At 39.8% G+C, this 20,578-nt stretch overlaps 2 protein-coding genes across 2 annotated transcripts in view; both read right to left on the reverse strand.

Moving 5' to 3' along the window:
• Window positions 1-306: 306 nt before the first annotated feature.
• On the reverse strand, window positions 307-4,648 carry bloc1s4 (biogenesis of lysosomal organelles complex-1, subunit 4, cappuccino). The gene is made up of 5 exons (XM_057354808.1): window positions 4,269-4,648; window positions 4,035-4,106; window positions 1,620-1,721; window positions 1,405-1,539; window positions 307-1,327 (listed from the first exon to the last, which is right to left on the reverse strand). The coding sequence occupies exons 1-5, from the start codon at window positions 4,572-4,574 to the stop codon at window positions 1,238-1,240; spliced, it is 705 nt and encodes a 234-aa protein (XP_057210791.1). The 5' UTR covers window positions 4,575-4,648; the 3' UTR covers window positions 307-1,237.
• A 207-nt stretch (window positions 4,649-4,855) lies between these two features.
• The window catches only part of pard6gb (par-6 family cell polarity regulator gamma b), a 33,194-nt gene continuing 17,471 nt past the window's right edge, over window positions 4,856-20,578 (reverse strand). Inside the window, exon 3 of the mRNA XM_057355079.1 lies at window positions 4,856-7,639. Coding sequence (XP_057211062.1) covers window positions 6,639-7,639 — 1,001 coding nt within the window. The 3' untranslated portion in view covers window positions 4,856-6,638. The remainder of the gene's footprint in view (window positions 7,640-20,578) is intronic.

The raw sequence follows: 20,578 nt of genomic DNA on the forward strand, positions 1-20,578 counted from the left end.
TTTATCTTTTTTAAACTTAAAATCCACAAACCTTTTATTTTATGTAATACATAGCTCTTTCTACAGTCTTTCTAATGCCCGCAAAATCTCTTCCCTTCGTCAACATGAGAACGACATCTTTTTGTACTGTGGTGGCCACCGTCGTGTTTGGACTGAGCGATTTGTAGCAAATCTATAATACAACGCTAGTGGCCGCTGTTAATTAAGAACTGCGCCTTTAAGTAACTCAACAGTCATATGTGGCGTGTATTAAGAAAAAGTTCAAAAATTATTTATTTATGTGATAACCCTTTTATCAGTTTTCATGTGTAGAGTTTATTTGTAAAATAACAACTTCATAACAACATTTTTCTAAAGGGGATGGTAAGGAGGTTGATGCTTCTTTCAAGATGCATGATGCTCAACCCAAATCAGATAATGTTTGTGTGCTTTGACATTGAAGGCTTCAAGATCATCTTAACTGGACAAACATTGCTCGAATATATCCTTAAAAGCTACGGTAAGCAGTTTCAGTTCAACCAAGCAGTCCGTAAATTTGAAATTTATTAAAAACTGACAATCATTAGTCACAAATGTAATCATATAGAATACAGTTGTTTATGGACATTAAATATAAAAGCAAATGATTCAAGACTAAATTGACTTGTTGTGGTGATATTGTTTGACTAGAAGTGTGCCACTGAATGCTACATAAGAACCCAGAGTATCCCAGTTATTTTCACTGGTTACATGAAGAACTAAATATCCAATGTCAACATGTGCCCAGACATTGATATAAGACCTTTACAAGACAAAAGGATCATTAAAACAACAGTGAATATAGTGCAAAAAGATATCAAGCATTGGAAGAACAGATTAGGGGCAAAATGTGTAAAGTTGTAAATCTATGTACACGTTTGATAAAAATCATAGAAACATTTTAACTAAAGTTCTGACATTTTGCAAGCATGCTTTCTCATTTAAGAAACAGCGTCAGACTCACTGGAGGCACTTTGAAAAAAGGAAATCAAGTTATTTAAAACCAAAGCTTCTGTTGGTTATAAAACTAGCTGCCATTAAAGGGTCTACTAAAATAACACTTGGCTTTGATCAGGATTCATTTCAAGAATTTGAAGCGACTGTGAAATGCTGTGTTAGCAATCCCAGGTAGGTGCGTCTGAGAGCAGGCAGCACTGCTGATGTTGAAGAACTCTTGTATGGATTTCATAAAGCATTTACCAAGACCAGAGTCTCGCTTTTACTGCTCAGGCTGAGGTTTAAAATATTCGTCTGTCCTAAATACACTGGGAACGTCTTGATGCCTTTGTGATTGCCTTCTTGCAGGTTTCTGAAAAAAAAGATCAAAATTGCAATTATCAGTATTATTTTAATGATAGAAGGATGACATATAATGCCTATGCTTACATTTAAAAATCCTGGGACGCTCATTGTGCGAAAGATATTTTTGAAGGCACCTGGTAGGGTTCCAACTTCACCTTCAACTTGAGTTACTTGTTCCTCCATCACACTAACATTGGCTCCAACCATTTTGACGAAGACCTGCAAATAAGACGGTAGACTCAGAATGTCTAGAGAAATGTAAATTAACATTGAGGTTTAGCCAATGTTTACAGAAGTACCTCCAATTTGTCGATTTTTCTGTAAATCTCTCTCATCTCTTCGGATTTTCTTTGAATCTGTGGTAGGTTCTCATTCACAATCTGAGAGGTGTCATTTCGAATCTGTTAAAATATTTCACACATACACGTATCAACGTTAGAGGCCGTTTATACGACGCCGTTTTCAAACGAAAATGGAAAACTTTTTATGCGTTTTAGCCGTTCGTTTAGATGGAAACAGCGTTTTTGGGGACTGAAAACGCACACTTTTGAAAACGCAACTCAAAGTGCCACTTTTTGAAAACGCAGCCATTTTCGTTTCCATGTAAACATGACGGAACTTTCTGAAACCGAGGACGTCAGGCGCATGCGCATTACGCGCTCGGTCGCGCGAGTATAGAGGGTATGCAGGTGTCTTCACTTTCCCACGTGAACACGCCGGAACGCGCCTGCTTGAGTGGTAAAACACTGGGCAAAATGAATGGTTACAATATCAGGAAACGCAATTCCGCGCAACATTTGAGTGTCTAAGTACACCTGATTCCTTTGTATGTCATAAGTAGTCGTACGGATCACCGTCGAGTCCACCTGCTTGTAGTTTCAGCAAATACTTGCGTGTTTTAGTTCCGGTTTTTGTTCGTCCTATTGAATGCAGCCATTTTACCTTAGTTTTACCACTCAAGGGAGCGTGTCCCGGCGTGTTCACGTGGGAAAGTGACGTCAATGCATAAACTCTATAGACAATATGGCGGCTTCCCATACGGTGAGCTCTCGCTGCTCGACTATGTAGTAACGTTTCCCTAGCTAAATTTGGATTTGCTGCATCAATAAGACCAGCGGAGACACACTATTTACATTTTCCAGACTTTAAACACACATACGTTGACCAACATGTGTATGTGCCAAGGCACGTCCTGTTTCTTTACACAACAACATCGCCATCCACTGGCCTGGCGTGCACACTACAGCGTTTTTATCCGTGTAAATGAAGACCGTTTTGATAACGCTGTCATGTGTACGTGGAACTTTTCAAAAACGCAAAGGAAAAACGTTTCCATTTTTCATTGTGTAAACGTGGCCTTAGTTGCACCTCCGCATGCATAGTCAAAGGGACAAGATATTATAACCTAAACCATTTAAAATCCAGTTCAATTGGCCAAAACATTCTCAGACTTAAACTATCTTGGGATAAAAAGCTTTCACCCTCAGTCTTGTTCTGCACTGCATATGTAAGCAGCATGCAAATGTGGTGTTATTTACTGTACGTTTCCTATTTTAACAGGCAGTGCACAGCAATGAGGAAATCGGCATTGAACACAATGAAAATGCACTTTGGACTTTTTTGGAAAGAAAGGATTTAATGAAGCGACATATAATAATAAAGAACTACACACCCATAAAAAGAGGCTGTAAGGCTCAGTGCAATATCACATGCAGTTAGTGGCACATAAACGGCACCATTATTTCAGTCTGTCTGACCAAATCCAGACAATGATGTAGTTAGTTCTGCTCTTTGGAATTTGAAAGATAGACTGCTGGTGCAAATACGCTGCAGTGCTGCTTATATGAGCTGTGTGAAACAGGCCTGAGATTGGATCAGTATACATGTATATACGTACATACTGTACACAAGTTGAAATGACACTACACATTTGCATAGCTTATTTACTGATAATATACATTTCTTCTTTCCTATTCTTGTTCTGTGCCAGTTAACACATTCATATACAAACTGTCCATAACAATCTGTTCACAACTGCCCGCTTGTGACTAGATTGCATAGAACAGATATTAATACTAGAAATAGACGGCTGAACAGATTCTGCACGGGATCAAAGATTAATGCACTACATTCCAAAGTACAGATAAAACAAAAAAACAAATTTAGCATTGTGGCTTTATATTTGAATACTTCATTCACAGACTTGGAAAACAAGGCCTGAATGTTTACAAAATTAGGAATACAAAATATACAAACACTAAGCAAAAACTGTTAATGTTACTTCTGTTAAAGAATTATAACTGTATGTTGTAAAGATGCACCAATAAGCAATTTAAATGTATTACAATTAAAATCATTGGCATAGATAGGCTATAGGATGAAAAGGTAGAATATAACAAAACAAAACAGTAGTTTATAATTTACAATTATCCTTTATCTGATTTAGCTAAAAGTCATTCCAGTGCTGGTGGCTTACCAGCACTGGAATGACTTGTTAATGAGTTTTAATAAAGAAAAAATAGAAGTTAATGTTGCAATTTCTAAATTTTGAGAGAAAAAAACTGAAGGTTGGCTTATTTGTATTTTGACTATTTTGTCTTGCTTTGTGCATATATGCGCCCCATATAATGTTGGTGTGTTAAGTGGATCCAATGCACGTTCAATGAAATGATTTGATGATGCAGCAACAAAACTACCATTCACATTGATCTTACCATATCAAGCATTCCAACAAACTCATCGACTCTTGTAAGCATTTCCTCCAGACTTTTCTCTAAACACAGCACCTGTGATATAAACACACGACATGTCTAGAAAGGTGAAATATGACGTAGAATACGAAAAAGCGAGTCTACATATGACTCCCGTCACGCTTTAACTGTTACGCTTATCAACAGCACGAGTACAGAGACGCATGACTATAAATGAGCGAATATATGAATCCTCACCTCTTCTTCAGCGTTGGCTCTGATATAAGAAGAGTACGCGATCGCCGTGTGTCTCAGCAACTCGTCGTACTGCGGCTGCTCCTGCTCGCTCTGATCCCGGGCTTCCCCCGCGGCTGAGCTCGGGCTCTGGGCCACAGCAGCACCGAAGCTCGGGCTCTGAGACACTGTACCGCTGCTCAGGGCCTCACTTACCATAGACAAGCTGCTGGCGCTCTGTGACACGATACCGCTGTCTCTGCTCACCTCCGCACTGGACTCCTCCAGCGGTGACAGCACCGCCGGTGCCCTGTCAAAGCGATGCTCCATATTCTCTCCTCCTCACTCAACGTAAGGATTTGTTTGTATGGAAGTGATTGCAGTTCTCCATGCGCGCATGCGCAGGCTTAAGAGCCAATCGGAGAAGCGCATCGCTGCGTGTTTGGTCATGTGACTAAGATTCAACAAACTTTAAGGAGCAAACAAAAGTCCTTTAGATTTAAAATATATGATATAATATAACATAATCTGTTATTAATAACATTAAAACATAGTGCATTTTATATCATTTCATGGTTTGTACGTGCAAAAGAAAAAAGAACAGTGGGTTTTGTCTCTGAATTTTATTATTTTTTTCATAAAAAGTTCGACATCAGTGTAAAAAACATATAGACAATATTCACATGCTTCATGTCTTTTAGTATTAAAATGGCTTAAAACCTCACGAACTCCCTCGTGAGGATGTTCAGACACTGAACATGACAGATTTAGAACTTTCCGAATTAAAAATCCAATCACATGCATACATTTGACATGAATTGAACTGTCAAAACACTAATGTGACCCTGAAACTGTCCTTGATGCTCTATCCCGACTGACGTACCTATTACTTCAGTAATATGGTTTTGGTTAGAATTTATATAAAATGTACGCGATTTTAAAACAGACATACAAAAAACAAATAAATCAAATATTTAATGCACAACATATAAAAAGAATGGGAGAGACTCAGTTGAGAGAAAGTCCAGCAGATGGCGACAAACTCTATTTCAAGTCAAACGCGCGCGTGTTCCTCCATGCCCTTATTGTACTTAAACGTCATAATATTATATTTCCAGTGGTCAGATCCAAAAACCGCGTGTTTGAGTTTAACAATGCCTGAAGAATGAGCAATAAGGCACAAAAATGCTAGAAATAAATGTCTTTGTTCAATAAACAAAAAACATTGTAGTCAACGTTAAAGCAAAATAAAAGCATATCCACAGTGGTTTTAAACTCCACTGATTTCAGTAAGACAAGTGAGAAAACCAAATAAGGAGTACGTCTATAAACAACATTGATAGGTGTAAACTGGTGTGATATAAAAATAAATTGCTCCCTATGCAAACAGCAGGATTTAAGACTCAAATTAACTGCATATTTAATACCTTTGGTAGGTTTGCCTGGGTTTATGTATGGTCAGTGACTGCATTATCAGAGAGCCACCAACATCTTACTTATGAGACAACAGTCTGGGCTCAGCTGTGTGGACAAAAGTGGAGGTCAGAGGTGAGGGTCCATTAACAATGAGGTGACAGAAAATATGTGTACGGACTAAAACACAGAGAACCGGCAGTCGCATTCCACTGGATCCCAGAGGCTTTTATGAAGACATCAAAGTGTGAAATGCCTATATGTGGTGACTCATTACGCTCTACTGCAGTCAAATAAACAAACTCAAACCTACCAGGTCAACATTAGTTTACATTTGATTACAGCAGATGATGAAAATCCATAATTTGTGGAATTGCAATATTATTTCAATGCTGATATCAGTTTATTTTGTAGACACGGTGAACTGTCGATTGAGAAAATATGCCAAACAGTTGTTTACTGTATTAAAGCACTGAAAACATACAACAGACAAATTAATATTTGGGAATTCATAATAACAACAACTTGTACTTTTTGGCTATTGACATATCTCGGGCAGGACAAACAAAAAGTTTGTGTGCATGATTAAGTGTCAATTTGTAAAATGTAATGAGTTTGTCCTTTACACCCGGGTGTGAACTGTAAACACAATGAAGCGTCACACACAGGACTAAACAAATTTTCTGGTCCCATTTAGAAAACATGATTAAAATTAACCTCAAGAGACACATTAAAATCAGTGGTTTGAAATGAAGAGATGCACACCACTAATTCTAATGCATTTCGACAGAAAAGACATCGTAACACATGGATAGTGAACACTTAAAAAGAGTAAAATTTCCAGATAACGTTTCTGTTAAATTATTCCTTTTACAAAACCCATTCGGTGAGGTTCAAAGTCGAGTCTGATGTGCCAGGCTGAAAAGCAAAGTCTCTGGGATGCCAGATTTTATAGCCTGTACATATATGTGAATGTGTGTCCTATAAAGTGATGACCGTGCCGTCCTCCTCCACCCCTCCCTTGGGTAACGCCAAGCTGTGACGGGGGTCTGTTCTCAGGCTGCTGAGGATTTTGTGCAGGCTGCCATTGCTATCTCGCATGGTGGGGTTGCTGATGTGGTAGGGGTGGTGCTGGAGGTTAAGGTCTTTGTTCAGCTTATAACTCAAACTACTGTGCACTGTGCCATTAAAGCTCGGCTGGGAGTGGAAAGAGGCTGTGGACACAGTGGACGGGGGTCTCGTTTGGGGCCGTGTAGGGGGACTGGGCGGGGTCACCGTGGCGGTTTGCGTGTGTGTCCGGGATGTTGTCGACGCTACTGAGGCGTTAGAGCGTCGGGATGGCCGCTTGATGTTGCTCTCGATAACGATGTCGGACTCCTCGTCGCTCTCAAGATCTTCTGGGCTGTAACCGTGGCTGATGGCGGTGGCACCAGTGGGTAAGGTCATGGCAGGGAAGCCCACTGAACCGCTGCTGTCGGATGACTGACCCGAGCTGCGGCTGCTCCTTACAACGTTGTTGCGCTGGTTCACCGGCTTCACTGTCGCAATCAGGTTATGGCTGTTTGCGATCATCATGTCAGTGACCTGGTCCAGCGTTTTCCCGGTTACCTCGATGCCGTTGACCTCCAGGACCTCATCATTGACAGCCAGCAGGCCCGTGCTCTCCGCCAGGCCTCCGGGTACAAGTCGGGATATGAAGATACCCGGGACTTTTTCCAAGCCGTGGGGTGTAACACGGACACTAGTGCCATCACGGATGTAGAAGCCCAGAGGCTTGTCTGAGCCGTGTCGATAGAGTCGGACTCTCCGATGGGACTCAGGAAGGATGTCCACGTCAATGATGGACGACACAGGGCGGAAGTCCTGAGGCATGCCAATGCGGATGTGGGGCCGCTTGCGGTTCAGGTCATTGCGAAGAGTGACCACGGCCTTCTTTTTCCGTGTCAGAGTGCTGGTGCCAAAGCTGCTGTAGTCAACCTCTTCTGCGAGAGAAATAAACACAAATAGAGACATTAATACGTATAAATATTGTATTTGAAGGGTGGATTAAAGAAGGAAATTATGATTCATTACAACTGAAAGTTTTATCATCTAATGACATAGCATGACTCATGAGAGCAAACAAGGGATCATTTTTTTGTGGGAATAGATAACATGGCACAGAAAGGGATGAATCCAAACTTCTCTCAACGGATTATGACGTGACATGCTTTATCTGGCACCTTACTATATTACACTATATTACAAACAACATAACCTCAGTCTCTGTTGAAGGTATGCAGCAGAAATGAAGGTGGCTGTGTGTTCTGATATATACGTCGATAAGTACTGCTAGAACTTCACGCTACTGTTGTAGATAAGGAGATCAAATGCCTAAACATGGTAGTGCAGTGCAGAGGCATTCATTTCTCCCAAAACAGGCAGGTTTGGGTTTGGTTTAAAAGTTATTTATTGAAATATCCCAAAGGCCTCAATGACAAACAGGGAGCATGCTTACCCCTGGAATGATAATGGAATTTCAAGGTACTCCTTGAAAATGTACACAACTTGGTACAACAACCACTTTTCTATCGTGAATCAGTAAACTACAAACCACAGATGGTCCATTTGCTGCAGATATACGGTACAGGTCAAGCTACTCCCCAGTGTGGGTTCTCAGGAAAAAAATCTGGCAAAAATACTCACTTTCTGTTCAATTACTCGTTAAACTATTTTAGAAATGCTTTTACAAAACTTCTGAATGGTCATCAAAGCAGTTGTTCTTAGTTTAGCTCTGTGGCAGTCTGATTATTTTGATTGAGTCCAGACAGACCTTTATTATGCCCTGGAATTTCAGCCACAACTGCAAGTCTCTTGATAGAAAACACATTGCAGTGTTTCTGCTTCTGGCCTTCATTAGTGTACTATTCTCCCCAAATGTCCACCCTCCTTAATTCTTCTTCTGAGAGCATGAACACCTAACAGAACTTTCAGTTTAAAATTCAGCTCCAATTGAACGGAAGACATTTATTTAACTTGATCCTAAACCTGGAAAGGTTTGGAGCCAAGCAACAGAGATGTTTTTTCAGGGTGCATGGCAGAAACCAGACTCCACTGGATTTTCCAGTCATTCTGGCTGCTAGTGACCCGTCCAGGCTGGTATCGGCATGGACACAGCATATCCAGACATACATCTGCAAAGTAGATTCCTTCAGTAGGACTTGAGTGTGAGGGCTCAGTCACCAAGCCCAAACTACTACTGACAAAGTAATCCTCAGTGCACCGATGCATGATGGGAAAAATTCAGCTTTCTGATCAAGGGCCAGCTGGCTGTTCCAGGCATTTTAGAGGAAGGTGAATGGCTCGATGCCAACCAGACAGAACATAAAGTCTACAGGTGGAAGAAAAGCAGCAATACCGTCCGTCCTAGTATGTTTTATTAAACATCAGAGTAATATGACAACAACAAAAAAGCAACAAGCTAAAAGCAAGCCATTACTGCAATTGAGAAGGGTTATTCCATTTGTTGTGGTCCATGATACAAAACAAAATAAAAAAGAAAGGATTAAAGATGCCTGGTCCTGCAGTCATCTGACTAGGAAGGGACCCGGCTCCAGAGTCAGGGGTCACTGGAGATGAGATGGGTTCCACCAACAAGGTGCCTCAACTAGGAGTGCATAAATTGCCTCACATCCAAACCGAGACATATTTTCAGCATAATTCATCAGTTGACCGTGACTGTACGGTTCCCCTCAGTTGGCCGGGTGTGGGAAAGTGCACTGGGCAAGGACTCGGTCCTTTGTTCACTGCGTCCCACCTCTCGTTAACTTCCACACTGAATGGGACCCTTTTCAAGTTCTGGTGGATTTTTACAAACGCTCATAAAAGTGGGCCTCAAAAGACTTTTACAACCGATCATTATACCTCCCAACACAGTTTATTTTCTCATTTTCTCCGGTGTTCTGGAGAAACTACCAATTTGTTCAGTGTTAGCTTCTCTATTTGCACATCACCCTCGGTAAATTCCTCTCTGGGATTTATTTTGTCAGTGTCACTGGGTTGCTGCTGAAGTGTACTCTTGGTGGGAGTCATCCACTGACACCATGTGCAGAACGACATGAAGAAAGTGACAAGCAGTAGCATTGAGAGGCAGATAACACTAACGTACTTCTGCATGACAATACCCTGCACTGTCGCCGAAAGGGCCACCCGTCTCACAATGCGAAGACTATACAGAACTCACACAATTAGATTTCATTTACATAACTCCAGGCTAAAGATGCCTGGTGCATTAAAAGAAACTGCATATATTATCATCTGATTATGCACATAGACACAGGTATTTTGAGGTTAATTCAAGTGCAGGATCAGGGTAGTGTCCTCTCAGACAGAGCTCTTTCTCTAGTTGGTTTAAACCGTCGCACTCAAACTTACCTGGATGAGCGGTGCGATGGCGTTTGGTTTCTCTCTGCAGCCCTGAGTAAGATTAAAGAAGGAAGCCCCTCCTTTGCTAATGCATACTCAGCAAAGCTCTCTATTCTGGCTCCTGCTCACCCCTACGGTTTTTAACTCACGTTACCCATGGTGCCCTGACGTACACATCTGGGAGAAGTTAGACGGCTGCGATGAAGGGTGGAAACTTTGTTATTAAGCTCTATTGTTTTGCAGTGTTGCATAAGGATGGATTTTATAAAAGGTATACACACTACAGAATTTGTTAAGACAGTTAGAATCCAAGACACTTCTTAAACATGAAACATCTCAAATGTTAGCACAATTCAACCTCTTGATTCCAATTTGCATGCTTTGCAAAAACCAACATGGTTGGTGTTTAACCTTGTTCTCCACTCCCCATATGTTCTGCAAGCGTGGCCAAGTTTAGGACATGTCTGCCAACAGTCTTTATGGTAGGGATGAGGCGGTGATGAAATTTTCCCACCGGTTAATAGACGTGTAAAAACACCGGTAGTACCAGTGACACCGGGGGTGGGGGTTTGCTGTGGGGTGGTCGAAGATGCAGCTGTGCGCATGACAGATTTTTCTTTCAGTTTTGAATTAGCGGCAATTTGGGAACGGCAATTGCTTAAAATTAACGGTGGGTTCAATGCATTTCTTAATAAAAACACACAAAACTACAAAAAATTACAATGACTTTTGCTTATATTAAACACAGACCTTACAAAACGAATAACCACTGCACACACCATGCAAAAAATAAGAAACAAATATAAAAAACCTTTACATCAGATAGGTTGCCTTTAACAAAACGAATAATCACTTCACACATCAAGCAAAAAATAAATATGTTTCCTATATATTAACAAAACGAGTAATAAGAAAGGAATACAAAACGGAAAACGTTTATGTTGGGTGGACACCGTGTATCACCGGTGACAGACTATCGCAACAAGCCTTCTTTACGGCCAACAAATAACTAACAATAAACCATCATTTTATAAACATAATATAAACACTGTGGTTGCCAGCATGTAACTTCCAAAAAGAACAAAGGCTATTAAAAGCAGAGGATCAAAGTAAATATTTGGTTATGCAGAATGTGTGTTAACAACAGAGACAGGATGGAAAGGACTTGTGGAACTGAGGGTGACTGGAGGATGTCAGGAAATAGGACACGGTTCAGGGTGCACTGGTTGACCTCCTTACATTGTGGTGGTTTTTTATGGTCCGTTCACACTAGTAAGAGGAAACTGATGCACAAAAATATGTCCACGTTGAAGATTGCTCGCCTATTAAGATCATATTTAATTTTTAGTGTTGGGGTCTGAACCTGATAGAGCTTGTGGGTAAGCTTGGAATCAAAGGAAAGAGATGCTTGGTGATGTAAGCACCATGTTTGTAGCCACATGGCACTGTCGAGTAAAATCTAACTGAGGGACTGTCCAGGTTTGTATTGTTTTTTTTGGAAACTGAAATCTTAAAGTTTTGTTGACTCCACTGATTATCTGTTCTTTGTATTTTAATACATGTATACAAAATTATTCAAAGACCATGATTTGACACAATTATGACAATGCAACTTCAAATTTTTATATTTAAGAGAGCTTTACTTTGCTGATCATACAATGTCAAAACGTTTTAAAATAGGCTACTGTCCTTCTGCAGTGTTTCCATAGGGGTCACACGATGTGCGTTCGAATAGATGCGTCTTCATCTGGCTCTCACCTCATCCTGTGTTTTCAGATGATCCCAACCCCCCAACAAGCTGCTAAGTGAGATGTTCCAGATCTGCTCTCTAATCTCTCACTGTCATGGGTGACACCAAACAGCAGTGGGTTTAGGGGGGATGCAGGAATGAGGGAGGATTAAGGTGTGAATGACACTTACAATCTGTCCATTAAAAGCTGTTAGTGGAGGAAAGAGAAACTAAGCTAAGGAGATAACCAAGGGTGCAAAGATTTCTTGCACCAAAGGCAAGCTAACTGACAGCTCAAGATATAAACTTTGAATCCGCTGAGCGGATTGAATTTACAGGCTACTGGGTTTAAATACATTAATTCAAATAAAAAATGAGGCTTAACTAAATTTCATCCTCCATTAAAGGAGCAATGAGGAGAATTTAGCGGCTTCTAGCGGTGAGGTTGCGAATTGCAACCAACGGCTCACTCCACCCCTCCCTTTAGAAGCACTACGGCGGCCCTCACAGGACTAAGATGCCATTGCGTTTTTGCTTCTTTGCTAAAGGAGATAACATAATTTACGAAGCGTGCTCTGTGGAACAGTTTGTCCGTTTAGGGCTACTGTAGAAACAACATGGCGAATTCCTTGTAAGGGGATCTAAGGTGTATGTAGATAGTTATAGCTCATTCTACGATAATAAAAACATAACACTTCATTATGTAAGGTCTTTATACACCTCTGAACACATTATATTGCCTTATCCTCCTACATATCACACAGCACCTTAAAGGCACACTTCACATTCACAGGCAAAAAACGAGTCGACTCCAAACCACAGTAAGAAATGCTTTCACTGCGATCTGCTCATCTGGAGACTGTAAGCATTGAGTTATACTGCGGTCTATGAGAAAACGACACTGCAGTCTTTACACAAATTATGAGAAAATACTGCATCCATGGCAAGTTAAAACTCATATGGATGAATCAGTGTTTTCTTTGGTTTACTTTTGGCGGGAATCTGGGGTCGCATTTCCACCCGATAATGCAGGCCTGCAGGTAAAAGCATCAGAAATCTTCTACTTTAAAAACACGACAACTTTTGTAAAACCATGTAAAATAGATTTATAGCTGACGCCAGGAGTACTGGCCTCATGAGGCAGTCTCGTCAGTTATTGAGAAAGACTGAATGTCGGGGCAGGTTCGGGCTGGTCTTCCACACCTGCACTCAAACACACACCTTTTCACAACCCACTTCCTGAATGACAGCTGCTGAAAAACGTGTGCCAAGATCTCAGATCGCACCTCGCTTCACTGGTTCTGTGTGGTGCGATGACCCTGACGTGTCCACACGTATAGCACATACTGAACTTGTGAACTGAAGAGAAGAGAGCACCAGCATTTAAACTATATGAGGAAATTCTGTATAAAGGAAGTCGAAGAGCACTTGTCATGTATTCTTCAACCTCGAAGACGGTTAATTAAGTCCAATTTCTTATTAAAAACTAATTTATTTATTCATTTCAATGGGGTATATGCATACGGGACGATGACTAAATTTAGCTAAAAAAGCGGGAGTAATTTTTAATAAAGCGATAAAGATGTGTTTAGTAAGAAAAGGTTCAGATTTCAGCATACCGACAGCACTACGGCGGAACATTGCTATATGCCTTTGTGATCAAGCCTCAAGTAAGTGCAAAAGTTTACTTCACTTTTTTCATATTTTGTAGCTTGAAACAGATAGCCTGAAGCGTATGACGTAGTGTTTGAATAATTTGACTCAAGTCATTGACCGTTATCTTATGTGCATCTTAAAGCGGCCGAGTGAAAAACGCCATTGTTTCCTATGGGCGCTACGTGCGCCGGATGTAACAGCTGGCTGACATTTTATCGGACATATGTCATCACTCCGTGTCTTGTTATATTAGAAAAAATAAACACATAAAAATATTTGTGTAGATTATCACATAAATAGGCAGGTAACGGACGAAGGACATTAATGTTACAGTTGGGTAAATTAGGGCCATATAATTTAGTTTTTCCCAAGTGCCTTTTTTCTGTTTGAATTTTTCTGAGTTCTGTGTCTTCCATTCTTTTACTATACAATAATTATATATTAGTCCACATAATGTAGGCTACTATACTATTATTTTATTTAAAATGGTAAACTGCAGTAAAATTCATCCTTTTGAAGATACAATGGTGTTTCTGACATATTATATATATATATATATATATAAATAAAATTAGATGAGTAAATATAAGTATAATCTAGGTGTTTATAGTTGATCAATTTACTGCTAGAACACTACAATTTACTATAGTAAATATTATAATACAATACAGGGTTTTTAATCGGGATGTTCAAATTTACCAGACGTTTATTTTGACGGGTCGTCGCAAAGTGTGTGTGGTTGACGATATCTTTTATCTAACAGTGAAATGCTTATTTAATAAACTCTCAGATCAGCTCTGGCGAGTCACTTCGTGTCACACTCGTGCGTTAAACTGTAAAAACATTCACGCAAAACAACCAGGTAACATATTTAAAGAGCCAGACAGCGCCTCCGCAATTCCTTCCCTGTTTCCACTTTGCGGAAATCACAGGGCTCTAAATATGGACTCAGTGCAGCAGGAAAACAAGTTTTAAAGCATAAACAACTAAAATAGCGGTGCACCATTGATTTACATCACACACAAACAAGCACCGCGACAAACACACTTCACACAAACAAGCGGCTCTGTCTAAAACACGTGCAAAACTGTATCGCACGCGTGCTTCGCTGGTAAATTTATTCGTAGCACAGACAGATTTTTTCGTAGCATGTGCGGCATATATGTCGCACTGTACAGCCCTGCCCATTTCAAAATCCCTGGAGTCCACATAAACTGTGCCAAATCCTCTATTTTCAAATTAAAATAGCTTTGACACATACTAAAAACTCATACTCAAAACAGTTAGCTGAAAGCAATTATTAGCGATCTTGACAAGTAACTCAAAGGCTACAAAAGTGAAAATGAGAAGAAATGAGAAAATGAGCTAGCAATAGCATCACCATTGTGCTCTGTCTTTGTTTTAACGCAAATCACTTAACCTAAGGTTGCTTTGGTGAGACCGCCCTTGTAATCAGTAGACTGTAAAATCACAAAAAGGTGTTTGCTAAATGGCAGACAACAATTAACACATTTTGGGTGGGCAGTGTTTTAGACTTTATGACTGAACAGGCCCTCTTCACGCTTTATAGATCCTGCAGTATGGAGGAAAAACACTTTCTTGCTAGTGATAAGTCACATGACAGGAATTCTGAAAGCAGTTTTTTCTTACAGTCTGCGCTATACTAAACGGTATGCGAACTTAGAATAAGTTAGTCCCAAATCATTGTACTTTGTAAACAGGATGCTGAAATTGTCCAGATGTTGAACTGTTTTTGCTTTTTTTGTGTATGTTTTGTATATCTTGTGTATTATTGCCCACATCCCAGTTCACAACAAAAGAGTTGTTTGTGAGGAGATTTTAAATGCATAAACGTAAAGGTGAAATTAATCTGAAATGAATGTAGCTATAATTGCACCTCTATTCGGTGTTGCCAGGTCCACTGTTTTCCTGCAGAACTGGGCTACTTTTAAACTGTTTCAGCGGGTTTTAGTTCACCCAAAAATGAAAATTCTGTCCTCATTTACTCACCCTCAGGTTGTTTCAAATCTGTATAAATAACTTTGTTCTGTTAAAGAAATATAAAAACAAAGAAAGATATTTGGAAGAATGTTAGCAATTTTCAGTTCTGTGACATCATCCACTACCATAGTAGAAAACAAATATTAAAAAATATTGTATATTTTTTTTCTGTTAAACACAAAATGAGATATTTTGAAGAGTTTAGGAAAACAAACAGTTTTGGGGCACCTTTGCCTACCATTTAATTTTTCCTACTATGGTAGTCAATGACGGTCCAGAACTGAAAATTGCTAACATTCTTCCAAATATCTTTCTCTGTGTTCATCAGAAAATTTAATTAATTAATACAGGTATGAAATAACATGAGGGTGAGTACATGATGACAGAATTTACATTTTTGGGTGAACTATCCCTTTAAGATAAAGTTATTTGTGAACACAGAGTGTGTTTATGATTGCTAATATACAGTGATGAAGCTTTACATTTCACTCCCACGTCACTTTTGGTTGTCAGCAGCTGTGACAGGAAATGGAACAGGACCCATCAAATTACCCTGAGTGACAGCTCACCAGTCTCCCAGCAACCAATGAGATACGAGCAGAGTTCCGGTGCCATTATTTGTCAGGTGCCCTCACAGTGAGGGGGAGCTCATTGTTTTAAAGATCTTTGACCCATATACGTGGCTTCCATTGGTGTCCCGCCATTCACATGAGTCTAATTGTTTCTTTAAACGAACGTCGACAATGCGTCCACTCCCCGGCACCCCTTTTTGTACAGTCTTAAGCCAAATTGGTTTACAGAAAATCCAACAGCAAATCACTTATAAGGTCTTTATAACTTTAGAATTACATCTTGTAGGAAGCTTTAAACAAGAGACTGCAGAGAAAGCGACAGAAAATGTATAAGGAAAGTGGTCTGTCGAACCACTACAGATGAAAGGATTAAAGCCATTTCCCATCCCCCTTACACACCAAGACAAACCAAACACAAAACAATGAGTTCAGATTCATTTCCCCTGATTGCTCACAAGGGGGCTACCGTCTGTGAGGCATGAACCGTGCAGACAACATTACTTTAGAGCAGTGGTTCTCAAACATTTTCGTTGTAAGGCCCCCTTTGTGTTAAGTGCATCGCTTTGCGGCCCCCCATATAAAGACGTATAATCTTAAACTTAGAATTTTAATTAAACCAAAAACATTCAGTTATACAATGCTGGAACCTCAATTCGTTTGGTTGGTGGTGTCATTTTTCTGATGTTTTATTGCATAAAATCTATGATAAATTTCTATATTTCATAAAATGCCACAAAATCTGTGGCCCCCTGGATCCATCTTGGGGCCCCCAGTTTGAGAACCACTGCTTTAGAGTACTTTTGAGCCCTTGTATATGTATGCGTGTATATATCTGTTGCGAGTCAAGAGTTTGTTGCTCTCGTATGACAGCTATAAACTCCTTTCAATCTATTAAAGGGACAGTTCACCCCAAAATAAAAATTGTCAGCATTTATTCACCCTCATGTCGTTCAAAACCTGTATGTGATTCTTTCATCTGAAGCACAGAAGAAATCTTTTTGAGAAATGTCTCTGGAAGTCAATGAGGCACCAAATTGTCATTCTTTAACATCATCTTTTGTGTGTGTGAGATGCAGTGTTGGGGAGTAGCTAACCACAAGTAGCGACGCTACTAACTAACTAACTACATTTTTCAGTAGCTTGGCGGTAGCTCAACTACCTTTAAAACAGTGTAGCTTTCCCAGTAGTTCATTACTTTTTTAAGAAAGCAGCGGTGTAGCGCGACCAAAAGCTACATTCCGTTCTGCTTTCAGAGCAGTGCTGTGTAACGTCTTCTTACTGTATCACAAACTGAAGTGGTTCATTATCGCCCTCTACTGCAGTAACTATGTATTGCAGCTTTAAGCTTCACTGAGAAGAGATCGTAAAGGACGTACACGAGTGGGTAAATATTTAAATATGTATTTTGTACATTGTAAACATGTAACCCTGTATTTTTTTCATGTGAGATTGTAAAAAATAAAGTAGTTTCAAAGAAGCTAGCTACTTTTTTATGGTATCTTGTAGTATAGTAAACTACTTTTTCAGATGGGTAGCTAAGCTGTAACTTAGCTACTTTTATTTATGAGTAGCTTGTAGCTTATCTAACTACTAGGGATGATACCAAGCTCATGTACTCGTACTCGTACTCGTAATGACACACCGACACCAAAGACCGATACCTCACGTGACATACATAGAGCCCTATGATTTCCGCAATGCAGAAAACGTGGACGGAATCGAGGAATCCAGGCATTTCCTAACAAGAAATTAGCGCTGAACAGCTAACGTAACAGTTAACGAAATATTCAGATACTGTTTAAATATGTATTCTGCTTGTTTTGCGTTACCGTGTGTGAAAGAGTGGTGCGGTTGCGTGTACTGAACGCATTGTGCTTGTGGAGCTTTTGAGGACACGAACACATAAACAAACACCATTTGTGGCGATCTGTCAAAATAAAAGTCCGGTTAACTTAAACAAATGCTCTTTGTGGCGTCCCATCAAAATAAAAGTCCGGTTGACTTGAACAAGTTATAATACACTCACATTTTACCACACCACCCCCCTTAAATTTTTTATAATTTGACCACAGAGTATATTGTTTACTTTAGTAAACTGAAGTAAATGTGCTAGTAAAATTGTACTACTTATCATAAAAAGTAGTACTTAAATTTAAGTAGACCTAAAAACAAAAGAAAAAAAGAAAATGTACCAGTAAGATACTGGTTTATTAACATTATTGTACATTATACAGGCATTGGTTATAGGTATCGGTATCGGCGAGTACCAGAAAAAAAATGGTACTCGTACTCGGTCTTTAAAAATAGTATCGGTGCATCCCTACTAACTACAATTTCAAAGTAGCTTCCCCAACAGATGTTGTGAACTTCTGTGAACTCACTCACATCCGCACGGCTGCTCTGACACAGACATCAGGATGATGAGGAGCAATCATCATGTGCTGGAATGATGAAGAGAGACAGAGAAACTGAGGACTGGGGTTGTGGGGGGTTCAGAGGCAGCTGCTGTGGTTGGGATGTAGCCAGACTTTGCAGTCAGCAATTAATATAGATTTGGCTCAGAGCCTCCCAAAACCCAGAACTGAGGAGGACAGGGTGAGCCGAACGGTCCGTGAACCGTCGGTAAACACCCCTCTCACTGGCTGGGTGTGTCTGTGTAAGTGTGGGGGTGTAGCGTTTTCTTTGTAATTAAGTCTTCCTAAATGAGCTTGTTGGCTGAGATGGAGGCAGGGTCCCTCCTGCGGTTCTCATGACTTTATGTGGCTCCGACATTCAGACTTCAGATTTATTCGAGAGAATTGGAGATTAGTAAACATAGGTACTACGACAGCATATTGCAGTTCTCAAGTGGTCAAAAATGACCTTTAATGGAGAACATGATAGACACGGAGGATGGTGTGGCACAGGGGTTAAAAATCTGTGCTGGTAAACAGAAAGTCATAGGTTTAAAGTGATAGTTCACCAAAAATGAAAATTCTGTCAACATTTACTCGTCCTCCTGTCATTTCACACCGTTATCACCTTTTTTCTTCCGCAGAACACAAAAAGATGTTTTGAAGAAAGTTGGTAACCGAACAGCACTGGACCCCATTTACTTCTATTGTATGGACACAAAACCAATGCAAGTGAATGGGGTCCAGTTAACAACATTTTTCAAAAAAAAATCTTTTGTTTTCTGCGAAGAAACAAAGTCATAGAGGTTTGAAATGACAAGAGGATGAGTAAATGATGACAGAATTTTCATTTTGGGTGAACTTTCCCTTCAAGCACCACAATGGACAATTTGCAAGCTATCATTACAGTTTCCATAAAAAGAGTTCAACCTCAAGATGCTCCATTGGAATTGTCCCTGTAATAATAACTGACCCTGCAATTTAGTGCCTAAATCAGTACAAAGTAAACTGCCTTAAATCTGAGGGTCATGAGAAACAAATACTGAAATAGCAACCTCTGTCAAAGGTAAAACAACAGGGTCCGGTATATTCCTGAATCTAGTGGAGTTCCTCAAAGATAACGGACTTCAGTATTTGTTAAACATGAAAGATATCAAATCTGCTTTATCTTAAAACAAGGCAGATTATTGAAAATTATTTCTAACAGCATGTGCGAACTGAAATTGGCCAAAAACAAAGAACCAAGGTGGTCCCAGCAAACCTGTAATCCCTTATCCCATTGGACAAGAAGCAGCCAATGAAGTCAGTGCTGCTGACTCCAGCATTTGGCCAAACAATCTGCAGAATCTTCCCACAAAATGGTCCTGTATTTCAACAAGCTTGTGAGTCGAACAACAAATCAAACTGCCCACAAACATGTAATTTATGGTTTTTGGATGCAAAAATATGTTCCAGAAGACTTGGCACAAAGTAGTTTCTTTCACGTAATGGTAATTTTGGTAAAAAAGACAGCATTATATAGCAGTCACACAGCATGTGAATATTCTGTGTATTTTTCAAAATGTGGAGTTTTCTGAATGAAAAATGGTGAATAGTTTTGGTGGGAAGACTGTCATAAAAAAACAAGAAAGCTGTCTGGTTACCAAAAAAATAGGCTGAAATGGCCCAGACTCCCAGTCTACAAAATGAGACTGCTAAAGAATTCATGTCATGTTGTCAAGTTCGTGAACATTTTGATTTGTATATGAGGCAAAAATGCTCTAATGATATGCATGTTATTATTCAGGAATTTTTCTTGTTGATAAGAATCACAAAATGATACAAAGACGTCTTTGTGAGGGTATTGTGAGGGTAAAGAATTCCATGTTAGTCACATGTCTAAAAGAAACGTCAGGTGTGTTTTTCTATTCGCCTGACCCAGTTGCTTCCTAAACGGCACAGTCATAATCCCAGATAAACAAGCACACACATGCCTTTAAACTCTGAATCAAAGTGAGCAGATCCCTTGAAGAGCTGTACTCTTGTTAGGATAAACAGCTCATGTGCTCCGCATGTCTGGTCAAGTCTTGAAGAACAGCCCTAATTGGCAAGCAACTGGATTTAGCTTTGCAAAAACCAGCTATTCTTGCTCTGTAAGACGCCTCCAGCAAAAGTTCTGTAGAGTGG

Source organism: Triplophysa rosa, linkage group LG16 (genome assembly GCF_024868665.1).
Source record: "Triplophysa rosa linkage group LG16, Trosa_1v2, whole genome shotgun sequence".
In the NCBI taxonomy this organism is placed as follows: domain Eukaryota; kingdom Metazoa; phylum Chordata; class Actinopteri; order Cypriniformes; family Nemacheilidae; genus Triplophysa; species Triplophysa rosa.

Coding starts and splice junctions, on each gene's coding strand:
- bloc1s4 (XM_057354808.1), bottom strand. CDS start 4,574: ATGGAGCATCGCTTTGACAGGGCACCGGCGGTGCTGTCACCGCTGGAG. Junction 4,107..4,268: donor GAGCCAACGCTGAAGAAGAG/GTGAGGATTCAT, acceptor TTTATATCACAG/GTGCTGTGTTTAGAGAAAAG. Junction 1,540..1,619: donor GAAAAATCGACAAATTGGAG/GTACTTCTGTAA, acceptor TCTTATTTGCAG/GTCTTCGTCAAAATGGTTGG.